The sequence below is a fragment of the Triticum urartu genome, chromosome 7A, assembly GCF_056163025.1.
Source record: "Triticum urartu cultivar PI428250 chromosome 7A, HENAU_Tu73, whole genome shotgun sequence".
NCBI lineage: Eukaryota > Viridiplantae > Streptophyta > Magnoliopsida > Poales > Poaceae > Triticum > Triticum urartu.
In genome coordinates this window covers 138,523,317-138,541,263 of record NC_141879.1, presented here as the reverse complement: position 1 = coordinate 138,541,263, position 17,947 = coordinate 138,523,317, and the positions used below count along the sequence as shown (strand labels likewise).

General features: G+C 51.4%; 2 protein-coding genes across 2 annotated transcripts; one reads left to right on the top strand and one right to left on the bottom strand.

Annotated features, from left to right (window-relative positions):
* Positions 1 to 10,797: 10,797 nt before the first annotated feature.
* LOC147958588 (uncharacterized) lies at positions 10,798 to 12,834 on the top strand. Its single transcript, XM_087534912.1, has one exon. The coding sequence runs from the start codon at positions 11,136 to 11,138 to the stop codon at positions 11,988 to 11,990; it is 855 nt and encodes a 284-aa protein (XP_087391038.1). The 5' UTR covers positions 10,798 to 11,135; the 3' UTR covers positions 11,991 to 12,834.
* Positions 12,835 to 12,968: 134 nt separating this feature from the next.
* Positions 12,969 to 13,856, bottom strand: LOC125521162 (pathogenesis-related protein 1). Its single transcript, XM_048686208.2, has 2 exons — positions 13,583 to 13,856; positions 12,969 to 13,513 (listed from the first exon to the last, which is right to left on the bottom strand). The coding sequence occupies exons 1-2, from the start codon at positions 13,767 to 13,769 to the stop codon at positions 13,209 to 13,211; spliced, it is 492 nt and encodes a 163-aa protein (XP_048542165.1). The 5' UTR covers positions 13,770 to 13,856; the 3' UTR covers positions 12,969 to 13,208.
* Positions 13,857 to 17,947: the final 4,091 nt, after the last annotated feature.

The following is a 17,947-nucleotide window of genomic DNA, read 5'->3' as shown; positions in this document are numbered from 1 at the left end:
TGGGTCCTTGGAGTCCCAAGTGCCAGACACTTGCTGAGCCACAAGGTCCGAGTCACCGAAGCACTTAACTCGACTTAGATTCATCTCCTTAGCCATCCGGAGACTATGGAGTAAGGCTTCATACTCGGCTGCATTGTTAGTACAAGGGAACATTAAACGGAGAACATAACAAAACTTATCACCTCGTGAAGAAGTTAGTACGACTCCAGCCCCCGAGCCTTCCAACTGCCTGGATCCATCAAAATGGATGGTCCAATACGTATGATCCGGCTTTTCTTCAGGTGCTTGCATTTCCATCCAATCATTGATGAAATCAACAAGTGCTTGATACTTAACCACTGTCCGAGGCACATATTTCAAACCGTACGGCCCCAGCTCTATAGCCCACTTTGCAATCCGGCCAGTTGCTTCCCGGTTCTGGATGATATCTCCCAAAGGAGAAGAACTGACCACCGTAATCGGGTGCCCTAGGAAATATTGCTTAAGCTTCCGGCTTGCCACAAAAACTCCGTACACCAGCTTCTGCCAATGCGGATACCTTTGCTTGGACTCAATGAGTACCTAGCTGATATAATAGACCGGACGTTGAGCCGGATGCTCCTTACCTGCCTCCTTTCGCTCCACCACAATAGCCACGCTGACCGCACGAGCATTAGCAGCAACATATAGCAGTAACGGCTCCTTGTCAATGGGAGCGACGAGCACAGGCGGATTGGCCAATTGCCGCTTTAAGTCCTCAAATGCTTCATCAGCAGCAGAACTCTAGACGAACTGATCCGTCTTCTTCAACATCTGATACAAAGGGATCGCCTTCTCACCAAGGCGGCTGATAAACCGGCTTAACGCGGCAATCCGGCCTGCCAGGCGTTGAACATCATTGATACACTTCGGTTTAGCCAGGGAGGTGATGGCTGTGATCTTCTCCGGATTAGCCTCAATTCCCCTATTGGACACCAGAAAACCCAATAACTTGCCCACCGGTACACCAAAGACACACTTGTACGGATTAAGCATCATCTTGTACGTCCTTAGGTTATCAAAGGTTTCCTTCAAATCGTCAACCAGAGTCTCCTTCTCCCTGGATTTAACCACGATATCATCCACATAAGCATGTACATTACGGCCAATCTGCTTGTGAAGACAATTCTGTACACACCGTTGATAAGTTGCCTGGGCACTTTTGAGCCCAAAGGGCACAGACACATAGCAGAAGGCTCCAAAGGGAGTTATGAATGCTGTCTTCTCCTGGTCCTTAACTGCCATTTTGATCTGATGATAGCCAGAATATGCATCCAAAAAACTTAAATGCTCACAGCCCGCCGTAGCATCAATGATTTGATCAATACGGGGGAGGGCAAAAGGATCTGCTGGACAAGCCTTATTAAGATTTGTGCAATCCACACACATGCGCCAGGTGCCATTTTTCTTAAGGACTAGCACTGGATTGGCAAGCCACTCAGGGTGAAATACTTCAACAATAAAACCAGCTGCTAAGAGCCTGGCTACCTCTTCTCCAATCGCCTTGCGTCTTTCTTCGTTAAACCGGCGGAGGAACTATTTCACCGGTTTATATTTAGGATCCACGTTAAGGGTGTGCTCAGCGAGTTTCCTCGGTACACCTGGCATGTCAGAGGGCTTCCATGCAAAAATGTCCCGATTCTCACGGATGAACTCGATGAGCGCGCTTTCCTATTTTGGATCCAAGTTGGCACTGATGCTGAACTGCTTGGACGAATCGCCAAGTTTCTGCTGCCGATTTGAACTTCAGGGCCAGATCATGCTCCGTAGTTGGCTTCTTCAATGGAGTCATGTCCGCCGGATCAACATTGTCTTTATAGTACTTCAACTCCTCGGTGGCACAAACTGACTCTGCATAAGCCGCATCTCCTTCCTCGCATTCCAAAGCGATTTTGCGGCTTCCGTGAACCGTTATTATCCCCTTGTGACCCGGCATCTTGAGCTGCAAATACACATAACAGGGCCGAGCCATAAACTTGGCATATGCCGGTCGCCCAAAAGGGCATGATATGGACTTTGGATTTTCACCACTTCAAACGTCAATGTCTCCGACCTGGAATCATGATCATCCCCAAAGGCCACTTCAAGAGCTATCTTACCAACGGGATATGCTGATCTGCCAGGCATTACACCGTGGAATACTGTATTGGATGGTTTGAGATTCTTATCTGTTAGTCCCATACGACGGAAGGTTTCATAGTACAGGATGTTAATGCTGCTCCCTCCATCCATGAGCACCTTGGTGAACTTATAACCTCCCACCTGAGGCGCCACCACCAGAGCCAACTGACCTGGATTATCGACCTGGGGTGGGTGATCCTCTCTGCTCCATATGATTGGTTGTTCGGACCAACGTAGATAACGGGGTGTGGCCGGTTCAACAGAGTTGACTGCATGTCTCTGAACCTTCCGGTCTCGCTTGTCCAAGCTGGTTGTAAAGACATGGTACTGCCCACTACTCAACTATTTTGGGTTGCTCTGGTAACCTGACTGTTGCTGCTGTTGGTTGTAACCACCCTAGTTGTTCTGACCATTTTGACCATTATGTCCGCCCGGATTACCATTAAATCCTGAACCGGAACTTCCTCCACCGTAACCTGGCCCGGACCCTGAGCCACCGCCAGATCCGTGATCATACCGTAAATTATTAGAATTCTTGAACTCCTGCATAATAAAGCAATCCTTCCAAAGGTGGTTTGCTGGCTCCTCCTTCGTCCCATGTCTTGGACAGGGCTGACTTAGCAGATAGTTCAGGCGGTTTGGGTTAGGGTTGGGTGCTCCACTACGATTTTTCGGCCTACCCTTGTGCCGCTGACCATTGTCCTGTGCGTTGGTATTAGCCAAAAAATCCATGTTACCATCCGCTTTACGCTTGCCTCCTCCGCCATTGCCTACCCAGTGATGCTGCTGACCCTTGGCGTTGTTGTTCTTCTTCCCCTTCCCTGTCTTGTCATCATCAGATTCGGGATCCTTGGTACTATCAGAATCAGCATATTTTACCAAAGCAGCCATGAGGGTCCCCATGTCGGTGCAATGACGCTTCATCCGTCCCAATTTCAACTTCAGGGGCCCAAACCGGCAGTTGCCTTCTAGGGTTAATACTGCGGTGTCAGCGTTGATGCGGTCTGAGGAGTGCAACACTTGTGAAACCCGGCGCACCCAATGAGTCGTTGATTCTCCTTCCTCCTGGACGCATGCAGCTAAGTCCACTATCGACATAGGCTGTTTACAGGTATCCTTGAAATTGTTGATAAACCGGGCTCGTAATTGGGCCCATGAACTGATAGAATTAGCTGGCAAGCTTTTTAACCAAGTATGGGCCATTCCTTCAAGCATCATGGTGAAGTATTTCGCACACGTCGTGTCATCCACATCAAGCATCTCCATGGCCATCTCATAGCTCTCTACCCATGTCTCTGGAGGTCGATCCGCCGTGTAATTTGGTACCTTGCGTGGGCCTTTGAAATCCTTGGGCAGGCGCACGTTGCGTAAAGCGGGGACGAGGCAAGGCACCCCCAAAGAACTAGAAGTAACACCAGGTTCGATCGAAATGGTTGGACGAGCCGGCGTGAGCTGCCGAGCCTGATGTTGTGCGGCTAACTCGACCTCCCTGCACGCTCGGGCCCGGTTCACCACTTCCTGAGCGTCATCAGCACCACCCGTCGGGTTGTTGCCACGGGGTGCCCCACGTCGTTCATTACTTGACAATACCGGTTCATTCATATGTCTGCTATAACTCCGGCTTGGACGGGGGGTCGAGTGGATCCGGTCGCGGCTGTACGAGTACGCCTCCTGTTGGGCCAAAGCTATCCTCAGAAGTTCCTTGACCCGTCACGTCTCTACTGCCTGCGGCGAGTCACCTTCAACTGGAATGGCCTCCAGCCGTGCAGTAGCGGCAACAAGATTGTCCATTGGATTGGAGTAGTGACCCGGAGGTGTTAAAGCATCCTGAGGTATAACGGCGTTTTGACGAGGTGGGTCCATCTGACGGGGCTGAACCGGTGCACCGGTCCCAGGGGCTTCTGCCCGGTTCCCCTCCAGCAGATTGCTGGCTCTTGGTCCTGGAGTGTTGAAAAGGTCTCTGGCCTCGAAAACCGGAGGTAAGCGGGACTGGTGATTCCTCCTCATGACTTCATGCGACGCGCTCTGGTCCAACATAAGCCTGTAGGTCTGTGCGTCTAAAGCGGCCCGCTCTGCGACCATCCTGGTGTCCTCAGCCGCCAGATCCTTCTTGGCCTGGGTGATTTGTTCCTTTACCTTTGCAATCTCCGTGTTATGAGCGTCCTGATCTGGCGGATTAACTTTTGCCATAAGCACAGCCAACGCATCAAATAGTTCTGATAGAACCTGAGCCGGCGGGCGCACAGGGCCTCCTGCCCCGGCAGCCATTGCCGCTGCTGAACCGGAGATCGCTGCCGCGGCTGTCGAAGAGTGAAGCGCTGCTTGTGTTCCAGTCATGAATATTCCAACCCGGTTAGGCAGATCAGAGGGGTCCGGAATACTGTCGCCATCGGAACAGCTCTCAATCTGGCCATCTTGTAGCTGATAAAGAGATTCGGTTTCTCCGGTCGAAGATTCGTCACCTGAACGAACGGCAGTTGCCCCGCGAAGCTCTGATCCGTCCTCATAACTCCCTCCATGGATCATTCCCACGAAGGCACGCTTCATGGCCGGTTTAACCCGGGCGGATCGCGCACGCTGAGCCGTCTCGACGAGGTCGGTGCAGATGTCCGGCTCAGGGCCCGGTTCACCGATCTTGCCAATGAAAACGTGAATGCTACCAAAGGGGACCCGGTACCCGTACTCAATTAAACCGGCCTCGGGGCCCCAGCCTGCGTCGTCGATGTAGAGTTTGCCGTGACGACCCTTAGTCATCCGGCCTACAGCGTAGCCCTCGAGTCCTTCAAAGCGGCCCTCCAAGAACCGGAAACCATCATGCGATAGCCCCACGGTGGGCGCCAACTGTCGTGGTTTTGTCACGGCAGATGTCCTAGAGAAAGGACTTAGTCATGGAGCCATCGCGACTGGTTAGCTTGAAGGGGTTAAAGCGGACACAAGGACGCAAGGGAGTTTATACTAGTTCGGCCCCTTCGATGAAGGTAAAAGCCTACGTCTAGTTGTGATGGAATTGATGTGTGTTTCGATGACTAGGGAGCAAACAAGCTTTGCCTATGTCTCGAGTTATCGGCCTCCGCTTTCTTCAGGCGGGCGGCCTCTTCCTCCTCGCGCTTCTCCTGCGCGTTCCGCTCCATCGCCGACCTCCCAGAGGTCGGCGGCGGGGTCAATCCATCGAGTGGAGGCAGAAGTCCCTGCCGACCCCATAACGGAGGCGGCGGCAACCCTCTCAAGAGTGAGGGGAGCCCTGAAGTGAGGGAAGCATATGAAAGACTCAGACAATATCAACAAAGAGAAAATAAAGATGAAGGACGGAGGCGCTTACGCAGAGAACAGCGGCGGCTTCTTCACTTCCTTGCGGAAGCGGTTGGCCTTCGCGGCCGCCTCTTCCCGCTTGGTCGCGGCGGCCGCTCCCTTAAATCTCTTCGACCGGCCACCAAGTGTACTCGGCCTAGCCCGGCACTTCTTCGCGCTGCCTTGAGCGTCCAAGGCGGCAGAGGAACTCGCGCTTGGCTGGCCAACCTTTGGTTGATGACGTAGGGCGACTTCTCCCTCGGCATCATCGTCAGGCCAGTCGGCGAAAGTGGTCGTAGGCCTGGAGCCGCCTGCTTCTCCTCCTCCTCCCTCGGCGTCGGCCTCCATGGCCGCTGCCCCCAAGTCAGGATCGTCGATGTCGCTCTCCGCCCGATCGGGGACAAACTGACGAGCCGGCCCCATGGTGCCGACCGAAGGAGGGACGAGAGGGTTCTGATTCAAAACAAAAACGGTCAGACTGGACAAGTCGGACTCGGCAACAAAAGAAACAGAAGAAGAAGGAAGACGACTTACAATAGGCAGGGGGTTGGCGCGTGAGTACGGCTCCTTGCCGAACCGCCAATCCACCGAGAGACCGCAGTTAGCGATGTAGTTCACCATGTCCGCCACCTCCGCGTGAGGCATGTCCTTGGAGCACATCCGACTCGGGTCCCGATGACCGCTCATCTGGCAGATCAGGTGAGGTCGGCCTTGGAGTGGGAGGACTCGGCGCGCCACGAAGGCGGCCAGCAAGTCGGCCCCGGTCAAGCCCTCCGACTGCGTCAGCACTCGGAGTCGCGCGATGGCGGCGGCACCAGCAGGAGACAACGTCCTGGCTCGGTGTGACCAGCTGGGGAGCCTTCCAGCCGGCGCGCCGGCTTCGTAAGCCGGCAGGTTGACCCAGTCGCCTTCTGGGGTGACGTTCTTCACATAAAAGTAGGACCGCTGCCACATCTTCACCGACTTAATCAGCGCGATTGTGGGAAACGGATTGTCAGTCACTGATCTCCACATCGCGATAAACGCACCGCACTGAGCCGGCACGCCGGCGACGTGTGTGCCAAGCTTGGACTGGAAGAACTCACCCCAGAGCTCGATGCTGGGGAGAACGGCGAGGAAGCCTTCGCACAGGGTGGCGAAGGCAGCCAGCAGCACCACCGTGTTCGGAGTAAGGTGGTGCGGCTGGAGCCCGTGGAACTACAAGAAGGAGCGGAAGAAGCCGCTCGCCGGCAGCCCCAGGCCGCGCATAAGGTGCAAGCGGAATATGACCCGCTCGCCCTCCTCCGGCGCCGGTGATATTTCCCCCTCCGGCGCGAGGCGGACCCGCACTAAGCCCCTGCCGGGCAGCCGACGTGTCTTGCGGAGGATCTCAACGTCGTCGTCGTCGACCTCGGAGCCGTCCCACACTCCGGAGTGCACAGTAGGAGGCGTGGCGGCGGAGGAAGAGCTCATCGCTGCGGGCGCGGCGTGGTTCGGAGCAGCAGTGGCGAGAGGAAGAAGAAGCAAGAAGGAGCGAAAGGGAGTAGGGAAGATGGGCGCGCGTGCTTCGCTGCCCCCCTCCCCTCGCCTACTTGTAGGCTCGTGGGCTGAGAAGCCGAGGGGGCAGTCGTGGGATTAACTGCGCCCAGGACCCCACGACCCCCACGATTTACCACACGAAGTTACTGCGTGCAATAACCGCGCGGGAACCCCAACCGTCCGCACGGCCACAACGGATCCGTTCACATGCCGAGGCGCGGTAGTGGCGGGCCCCGCCTGTAGGCCTATCCCGTCGCGCGTGTGGGTGGGCAGACTAGCTCAGCCACGTGGCGCCTCGCGACGGGTCCACAACGGGCGGCAACCCGGAGGCTTATCAGGCACGCCGCCTGGACTCCGCCGCGACGTTCAAACTTTTTTAGGGGCAAGTCGGCCTTAAGCAAGTCCGGCTCCAACTAGTCGGCTTGACAGAAGACGGCTAGCGAGGCCCAGATCCAACCGCCGGAAAGAAGAAACTATTGAGGCTCCTCGACATATCGCCATCGGTGCCTCACCAGCTTCGGGGACTAGTGTCGGAGTAATGGGCCACGGGTAGGCTAACCCAGGCCCAGAACCTTTCAAGACATTGGGGCAGGCTGCACCCCTCAAGACCCCAGGACGAAGAGCCGCCTTCTGAGAGTCGGCTGCGAGGCAGCCTACTGCCCACTCGCGGCCGAGTCCCGAGGACGACTTCAGGATGAGCCGACTCCTGACTGGCGACTTCCAGAGAAGCCGGCCATGGGGAGTCGGCCCGCGACGCCAACAACCCCATGCCCTCATGAAGAGGGACGGGACGGGGAGTGGCCACAGTAAGGTCCACTCCCACCCTTTTCCAAGGGCAGGCGTGGCCACAGTACGCCGTACCCGTGGAGATCTCCGCCCGGCGCGACACTGTTGCCATGCCGGCCCCGACGTCAGCCCCAGTGGGCGGAGTCCTGTGCCCACGACGGCCTACCGGTACGACCCAAGGGAAGACGGGTCCCACCAGTCGGCGGGCGTACGGAAGGCGGCGAGAGCGCCACCAATCGGCCCAGTTGGGAGTCGGCCCCAGGAGTTGGCCGGCCCTTCCCACGGGTCCCACACGCCATTAACCAGACGCGACAGAGAGTGGACACAATGATCGCCCGCCAGACGTCGGAGGTGTCGCCACGACCCCATGACCGAGCCCGCGTCATTAGAGGCACGGCTACAGTAATCTACAGCTGGCAAGACCTGCCCGCGGCGGACGCGGCCTGTCGGCTTCGTACCGAGCCAGTCCGCGGGGCCCACCAGTCGACTGGCCCCAGGAGTCGGCGGATAAGACGGCGGCCAGAGAGAATGACGGCTGGGCCCACGTCCAGCCGGATTACCATTGTACCCCTGGGGGGTAAGCCTATATAAACCCCCCGGGGCACCCATGCAAAGGGTTGGAATCCATTAGCACTAGACCAGATCATATAGGAAGGAGAGAGCTAGCCTTGCCTTCTACCTCCAGGAAACAGCTCAAGGAGCAACCGTGTACACACTTTGCCATAGTGATCATGCGGAGACCCCGCGGAGCAGCAGTAGGGGTATTATCTTCACGGAGAGCCCCGAAGCTGGGTAAGATTCGCCGGCGTGCATGCCTTCGCCTTATCCCGTTTCCAGAACCGGCGACGTTCTACTTGCTCCCACCATGATAAGCCATCTTTTGGCATATGTCGCACCCAACCCCCGACAACGGACAAATGGAGGAGTTTGTTTGATGTTTGCTGCTGGAGATGCCCTTAGATGGGTTGCATTTGAGATGTCGGCACACTGTTTGGTGCTTGTCTTTATGTCCATTAACTTTGAAGACGGATAAGAGTTTGTCGTTCGCAACCAAAGATCTAATTGAGCATCAATAAAAAGGTGACTAGTCCCTAAATTCATTTAAAAACTAGTAAATAAAAGGCTCACTGAGTAGGCCTAAGAATCTACCGCTTCATCTCATGACTCGGGCGCACATGTGATTAGCTTTTCCTACCTCCCGTTGGCGCCACCGTCGGTTTCCTCGTCCCATGTGGCCTTTAGGGCCATGGAGGCACGGTCGACCCCGGCCTTGCCGGCGGGAGGGATATTGCTTCGTTCTTAGGTGTGGATCGCTTAGTGTTTTTGTCCTGCTCGGGAAAGCTAGATGCTTCAGGCTTAATTTGCGAGCGACGAGGACCGAATTACTTTTTGGCTCATGGCAAAAAGCTTTGATATGTCCTTAACAGAAGGGTGGATTTACTTTGGCTTCACCAACAATGACGGCCATGGCCGTTATGCCCACGACGTGCTACACCCACCTCCAATACATTTATTCTATGAGATGAGGACGGCCATGGCCGTTATGCCCACCACATGCTACACCCACCTCCAGTACATTTATTCTATGAGATGAGTTTTGAAGGCCATAAGTATAGGGCCAGTTGCATTGAGTGTCCTGCTATCCAATATTTTTATTATGTTATTACTATCAGATTTAATCCTTACAATTGGCGAGAACAAGAGGATTGACAATCCTCTTACCTTCGTTGGGTGCAAGCATTTTGCTTTGTGTGTGTGTAGGTGCCGTCTATCTTGTTTGTGTGGTGCTCCTATTGATTCGATAAACCTTGGTTCTTAACTGAGAAAATAAATATTTGCTACTATACTACTTCATCCCTTTCTGTTCGCGGAAAACCCAACACTACACTAAGTTGCACGTCCCAATTTGAAAAAAATGGGATACGAGAACAATAAATCTCTAGGCCCCAATTTCTGAAGAGAAACTTGAGGCTTGGCCGAGCGCTAACAGCTTGACACTTTTTTCCTGAAAAGACTAAAGACATATATTAAGTATCACAAGTCCTTACAAACACACCTTTATAAAAAAATCACATCCAAATCCTTAGGGGTGCTGAAATCTTCTTTCTCCTACATCCACCGGCGGCGACCATGAGCAAAGCTCAATGCCGCCTTTGCGTCTCCAACTCGGTGGAGCAAACTTTTTAAAACCAAGGAGCTCTTAGAAGTAGTGATCGAGAAGTCATCAATGCAGATCAAAAAACAATGCCGACCATGATCCGCATGACAAATAGCCGTGTCGGGGATGAAAACGCTGAAAAGAGCCTATAGAAACTCCAAAGACCAATAACACCGACCGAATATATATAGATGAAACCCACTGGAGACCAAAGCCGCTCAGTTCCACAAAGATTTATCGAAGGCTCACCTTCACATGCCCTCCACCGACACTAAGTGCAGGGATATGACAGGGAGACATTATTCTTGAATTGTAGCAACGTCGCCGTGTCTCCTCGCTGCCCCGACCAACACACAAAGACTCCATAAACCCAGTCTAAACCAAGAGTCCAATGTTGTTTCACGCCGATGTCGAGCCAAAAGTCAGTCCGCCGCCATCTAGGACCCTGTCTTGGGGGACCTCCGGACGTCGTTGGCACATGCAACATTGTTGTTCAGCACCATAGGTCAAGAACCACCGTCGCCTGACCGCACATCTCCAGTTGCCACCTGCTCTGATCCGCTACAACTATCAATCCACATCGCCTGAAACTCCCAGGTGAACAGACCCTCTGTTGGAATAAGCCACGGCGTGTGTGGTCGGACTCGTCGGGCGCGACGGATGCGCACGGGACGGGTGGGACACACTGGTGCCATCGGACTCGTCAGGCGTGTCGGGCGCGTCGGTGACGCGCGGGATGGGCGGAACGTGCGGGACGCAGTAGCATGGCGTGTGTGTATGTGCAGTGTATGGCCCGTGTGCGTGCGTGGGTGCGCATGTGTGCAGTAGCGTGACAGTAGCTAGCTAGTGGCTCGGGTCGAGGGCTGTTGGCGATGGGTGTGGGAGTGTTAGTTAAGATCTGGTTTATCCCGGCCGCGTTGGGCGCGTCAGAGCGCGTGGTGTGAGCGGGCCGGGGCAAGCGGATCACACCGCGTCGTGGGCGTGAGCGAGCCTGGGTTATATACTCCCTGTACTGCTGCTGGTTTGGTGTGGCGTGCCGGTGTTGAGAAATACAAAGAAAAGGCTGCGGCTGTTCGTGCGGCCAGGCCATCAAAATACCTGTGTCTTTGTGTCCTTCTTCTTCCTCCTATCCTTCCTCTTCTTCCTGAGCACGAGAGAGAGAGGTAGAGCTGCAGGGAGGGAGGGAGAAGGCCGCGGCAACAACAATTGGTATACAGAGCTTCGGTTCGGGTGATCACCGGCGACCATGGCGCTCGTCCCACACGGCGGCGGCACGGGCGGATCGGCGACGATGGCGATGCCGATGCTGACCGCGGACAACTATACGGTCTGGGCCATCAAGGCGCAGGCGATCCTCGACGCCCACACCGTATGGGAGGCGGTGGCGCCGGGCGACGTGGCGGTGAACGCGCGGAAGGACAAGATGGCACGCGCGTTGCTTCTCGGGGCGTTGCCGGAGGATGTGCTGCTGCAGGTGTCGACGGAGCTCACCGCCAGGGAGGTATGGGACTTCCTGATGGTGAGGTTCGTCGGCGCCGATCGGGTCCGCGCGGCGAGGCTGGGGACGCTGCGCGGCGAATTCGACCGGATGAAGATGGCGGACGGCGAGGAGCTCGAAGTGTATGGCGGGAGGCTCGCGGCGATGGCGGCGAGGTATGCCAACCTCGGGGAGACGCTGGGCGACGCATCACTTGTCAAGAAGTTGCTGGATACGGTGCCGGATCGCCTCTTCGCCGTCGTCGCCGGCATCGAGCAGTTCCACGACGTGGCGACGATGGCGTTCGACGAAGCGCTCAGGTGGCTGCGTGCGTTCGACGAGCGGGTTCGGCGTCGTGGACAAGATGGCGGCGAGCGCAGGGGTGAGCAGCTGCTCATGACGGCGGCGCAGTGGACAGCACGGGAGCGTCGACACGGCGGTGCTCGGGACGACAACGATGGGCGCAGCGTGGCGTCGGGGAGCGGCGGCAACAGGCGCAGGCGCTGCTACAAGTGCGGGAAGCACGGGCACTTCCGGCGTGAGTCCCCGCGGCTGCGGAAAGAACCGGCGACTGAGCAGACTCTCTTGGCCGGCGCCAACGTCGATGACGACGGACTCCTCTAGGCCGTGGTTTAGGAAGTGTGTGTTGGAATAAGCCACGGCGTGTGTGGTCGGACTCGTCGGGCGCGATGGATGCGCGCGGGACGGGTGGGACACACTGGTGCCATCGGACTCGTCGTGCTCGTCGGGCGCGTCGGTGACGCGTGGAATGGGCGGGACGTGCGGGACGCAGTAGCGTGGCGTGTGTGTATGTGCAGTGTATGGCCCGTGTGCGTGCGTGGGTGCGCATGTGTGCAGTAGCGTGACAGTAGCTAGCTAGTGGCTAGGGTCGAGGGCTGTTGGCGATGGGTGTGGGAGTGTTAGTTAAGGTCTGGTTTATCCCGGCCGCGTTGGGCGCGTCAGAGCGCGTGGTGTGAGCGGGCCGGGGCAAGCGGATCACACCGCGTCGTGGGCGTGAGCGAGCCTGGGTTATATACTCCCTGTACTGCTGCTGGTTTGGTGTGGCGTGCCGGTGTTGAGAGATACAAAGAAAAGGCTGCGGCTGTTCGTGCGGCCAGGCCACCAAAATACCTGTGTCTTTGTGTCTTTCTTCTTCCTCCTATCCTTCCTCTTCTTCCTGAGCACGAGAGAGAGAGGTAGAGCTGCAGGCAGGGAGGGAGAAGGCCGCGGCAACAACACCCTCCACCCCCCACCCCCCTACGGCGGCAGCACCAAGAGGGTTGGAGTCTTGGAGATGTAGGCGGCGGATAGGGCTTCTGAATCGCTCATAACGAGAGGAAAGGACAAGTCGTCAACAAAGCTACAACAGAAGAAACTAAAAGGGTCTTTTTTGCGAGGAGAAACTAAATGGGTCTAATAGAGGGACTTGGCAAAAAAAAGTGATGGCAAAAATAAAATAAAATAATATATACATTCAAACCATTTCCTCCTGTATATGAGAAGAGCAAAAGACATTATAGTCACTCGAGCAAACACAAGACTTTCTTGGCCCATAAACTTCCACTTCCTTTTATGTGTTTCGCATACTTCCTTTTATGTTGCTAAAAAAAACATACTTCCTTTTATTCCCATACGAAATCATGAGGAATATACATAAGCAAGCAGCAACATCATCAAACAACAGCTCCCTTTGATAGTTACAAATATACCTTTTAAACTTCTCAGGTCCACACTCTGCTTAGTGCTCTCGCATCACTACTTGGAGATTGGAGCAGCCTTATTATTCAGGAAGAAAGCACACAAAAATCAAACCAGGGAGAACATAATCGTATTTGATCCCTCTCAACTGATTTGGTTGTAGGCGTCTGGGTTGGCGATGAGGTAGGCCTCGGCGGCCTTGAAGATGGCCGTGACGGAATCCTTGGCCTTGGTAATCTCATCATTCACCTCCACGCCTGGAAGCAGCTTGTATGTCGATTCCACCTTCACTACGCTCCCACCGTTTGCTGCCGGCTCCACCTTGATGTGTGAAGTGGCTGTCTCGATCGCCGTGCCGATGCCACCGCCCTCGATAAGAGTCGACTTGCACTCGCACTTATCTGCGTCAATGAACTCGAGCCTCTCCTTCATGAGGTTGAAGGGCATGGCTGCAAGATCAACTCTGTGTTATGCTTTTACCATGTGTATACCAGACTGCAGTTGTCTGTGATGCATACCTGAGGTGAAGTTGAACTGCCTGACGCTGCCGATACCGCCTTCTCCCTCAACGGGGTGGGCACTGGCAACAATTTGCGGCGCGAGCTTGGGAGCCAGGGTGTGCCAGTCCATGACGCCAGCGCGGAAGAGGCGCGGTGCGGTGACCGCCGACTCGATCTCGTGGGTCCAGCTGTTGGTGGAGGACATATTGTGATGATCAAGCTAGTACAGCCGGTGCAAATGATGTAATCTGTGAGTCTTGTAATGGCGCAGGGTTGCTTGGTTTCATGGAGAGCAGAAGTGAGGGCTATAAATAGGGCTCGGAGCCGGGGTTTGGTGAAGCTTGGCCGGATGGGTCTGGTGAGTGGGGACTGGTGAAAAGGCGTCAAAGTCAGGCGTTGAGTTTTTCCAAAATGGATGGCACCGTCGGTCGGCTGTGCCTTTATCATCACTGGGCCTGAAAGCTGGGGCTTTTATCAATCTTTGTTAGGTAAAGAGGAAGAATGTGTTCTCTATCCAATTGGCACCACGGTCCGCGTGGGGAAATTGTTCTAGTGCTAATCTGCGAGTTGGTGATTAGCCAGCTGCATTACTAATTAGTGAATGCATTTGAGCGTGTACGTGCATGTATCATGTACTAATATGTTGCACGTAAATCAGCTATATGAGATGTTGGATTGCATGCAGTTTGTAACCATATGTTGCTCGCCACATGTACTAGCAAAACACACGTTAATATTTTGCTGGCCGCATGTAGGAGTACTAGCAAAACACACGTTATGTTGGAAAGTTATAGGCAATTTTGTGATTAATTCTAGTAAACGAGTCATCACATAAACAGTTATGAGCCATGTACACACACCCCTACTACTAAACGTATAATTGACAATATGGACATTTGCTTAATCGTACTTACTTTCATACTAGTTCCATTGTGCCAAAAGAAACATTCTGGACTAAGTATGAAATATGGAGGCCATTCTAGATCTTGTCAAAGACCCTTTCTACCGTGGATAGCATGAAAAACAATAGTACTGTGCTTCCGAATTACGAAATAGTACTGTGCTTTCTACAAGGGAGGGAGTATGAAACAAGGGTGTGTAGTACATATGTCATGTGCTTTCTAATTGTATTTTGAGTAGATACAAAATGCATTTTCAAAAGCAAGGGATACCTTTTCATGTGGGATACCTTTGTTGTAATACATATATCTCTCCAGCACACGATTGATTATAAAGAACCAGAAAGTGGACATATTGTCGGTTGGCGGTTGTGCTTGACAGGAAAAACGGAAGGACGTCAAATGCTTCCACCCGAAGTAAGAATTGTTCCGGTGCACGCAAACAACCCTTGAGAAGTTGAGATGTTTCACTGTGGAAATGGGCGTAAAGCCCTAAACGATGTTTCACTGTGGAAAAGCACGGAGTGAAAAATCGTCACTCGTCTCTTCGGGTCCAGACTGCAATGTGAGGTGTGGAAGCGCGCAGGCCGCGTAGACTCATTGGTAGCCACGAGCACCACCACCCCCACTATTAAAGTTTCCGTTGGGAGGAAGGATCTTGAGAGCAGCAGCACATATTTTTCCTTGATTGGTTTGAATTGCTTACCACATAGCAGCACATATTTTTCTTTGATTAGTTTGAATTGCTTACCTAACATAGGCTTCACACCGACCCCTCCTCTGCACTGACCCCGAACCGAAACGTGAGCTGATGGCTGTGGCTTTTTTCATTGTGGATTCGAAGCAGTACAATCATCTTATTCTTTCTTTCTTTTTGCGGGGAATCAATCATCCTATTCTTAACCTACTAAAATTATAAAACATGACTAATACTTAAATAAACTGAGTTACTAAAACATATATTCACATTCTCGTCAATGCATAATTTTTACACGGACAACGGTACAATTTGCTTGTTGTCGAAGACTACCTGTGCATGAAAATATAATTTAGCACTCACAAGTATTGCGAAAATAAAATCGAGTTCTTCAAACTACTAATATTCAAGGAGCTCTCGGAGGGTATAGAAAGTCAGGGTTGGCAACAATGTTTTTCACGCGCAAGGGCTTGGTCGGTAATGATGTTTTCCGTCCAGGCCTACCTAAATAACCTAGGTTCGTAAAACTGTTCTCCAGTTACAGGAATAAGTTTGAGCTTTTTGGCGCAGGATCCGTAACACCCTAGTGGAAACATTGTTTATGTAGGCTGTGGTAAAACTCAGTCGACTGAGTTTTAGTGAAGTGTCAGTCGACCGGCCTAGCCATTAGATTTTGTTTTGGTACTTAAGACTACTAGTAGACTGCCCGTGCATTGCCACGGGCATTTGAAAATTTGTATTGGTTGCATGTAAAATTTTACATACATAGAAAGATAGGCAATAACAAATAAAAAAGTAATTGGAATCTAATTCGCTTGCAATGTACTTCGATAAAAAAATTGTAATTCGACCCTATACACCTGATGCACAAAATAAAGAAGGTGGTACACAAACATTGAACTCTTTATTCTGCAATGCATTACAAATGATAATAACACTTGAATGCCTTTTTTAGTTCTTAAAATCGATTGCATCATGAAAGCATGTGCATTGTTATTATCCATTAATTAAAATCAACACATGAAGGATTTTTTCGTTTAAACAAATGTTTCAACCAAAAACTTCATTGCAATATGCAATTGGCTGGCAAACTATTACATAATATGGATTTAGGCGCTTGAAACCATAGAATTTACCATTTAGAAAGTACTACAGAAAAACACATCTTCTAGAACATGCTACTCCTACCTCTCTTGTGACAGGTAGACATATCAATCTTTCATAACATTTATTGTTTAAAAATTCATTGGCATTTATTTCTATTTTTGAAAAAAAAAATTATTTGAGTTATGTAACTTCATATTTGGTGTATCGGCTCAAAAGGATTTTCACATAAAACTCAAAAGGAAATGGGTGTGTTGTAATAGGAGATATGCCTAAAAGGGAAGCGAGCAACTCATATTCAAACACCAACCAACTGAAGAGAAACCCTAATTAGACATACACTCAGACATTAACATCAAATATAAGGGTGAAAGGGTGAATGACATGCAGCATCAATTGCAAATAAAAAGGCTAAAACTTGCCCAGAAAATATACTCCCTCTATTCCTAAATTTAAGTATTTTTAGAGATTTCAATACGATCTACATATGGATGTATATAGTTATATATATACATACACACACACACACACATATATATATAGTGTTATTATTCATCATCCAGGGTGCAGAATAAGTTATTCTTCACTCGAGGTAATCTTACGGTCGCTTCCGAAATAAATTACATTTAGAATATAAATAGTTACATGCATTTTGATTTAATATGTAAAATTTGGTATAAAAAACAAAAATATAGGTTATAAGACCAGAAAAATCACATTTTATGTATGTTTTATACTATGTTTTTAAATTCGTAATTTTACGTAACATAAAATATTTTTTACGGTGAGTACATGTTTTCTTACGTTCTCTTTTTATGTATGAAATAAAACAAAATTTATAAAACATAAAAATACGGTGCATTGATGTCAAAATAGGGAGGAGGTGAAGAATAACTATTCCTCACCCAGGATGACGAATAGCACGACCCTACATATATATATATATATATATATATATATATATATATATATATATATATATATATATATATATACATATACATATTTAAGAATATAGATTCACTCATTTTGCTTCGTATATAGTCCACATTGGAATCTCCAAAAAGACTTATATTTAGGAACGGATGGAGTAGGTCACAACTCACAAGTTCACAACATATTTTTCCTTGTATTAGCACAAAAGTCAAATAATGCACGGTAGGACTGAGCAGGTTGAAGGTGTGTGCGCGCATATTCTAGGCGTTGGACCAAAAAAACTGGACAACCAAAAAGAACGATGGAGATGGAACGTGCGGGAGAGAAAGGCTGAGGAAGGTTTGACCTACCGCCGCCGGAGCCGACAGGCAGCATGTAGTTCGCCGCCATAAGGCCTTGATCTGCAGCCCCAAGGCTTCAAATCGCTGCCTCACTGAAGCCCGAAGATCGGCGACATGGAGCGCGCCATGGCGGATGCCTTGAGAGAAGATAGGATGAAGCGAGGGGCGAGGATATTGATGCTACCGTGGTAGGGGATAAGGTGAGTGGCGAGTGGCGGTGGGTTGAGGAGTAGATTTGGTAAGTGCGATTGATTGTTTTGGTAAGTGTGGGAAGGCCACAACGTACCATTATGGAGGAGTTGAATGATGAATCATCATTCACCAATTTCATTTTAATAATAGAAGATTTGGTTGTTAGGAAAGGTAAGGATCGATGCATTAGGAAAGTTAAGATTTTAGCATTGAT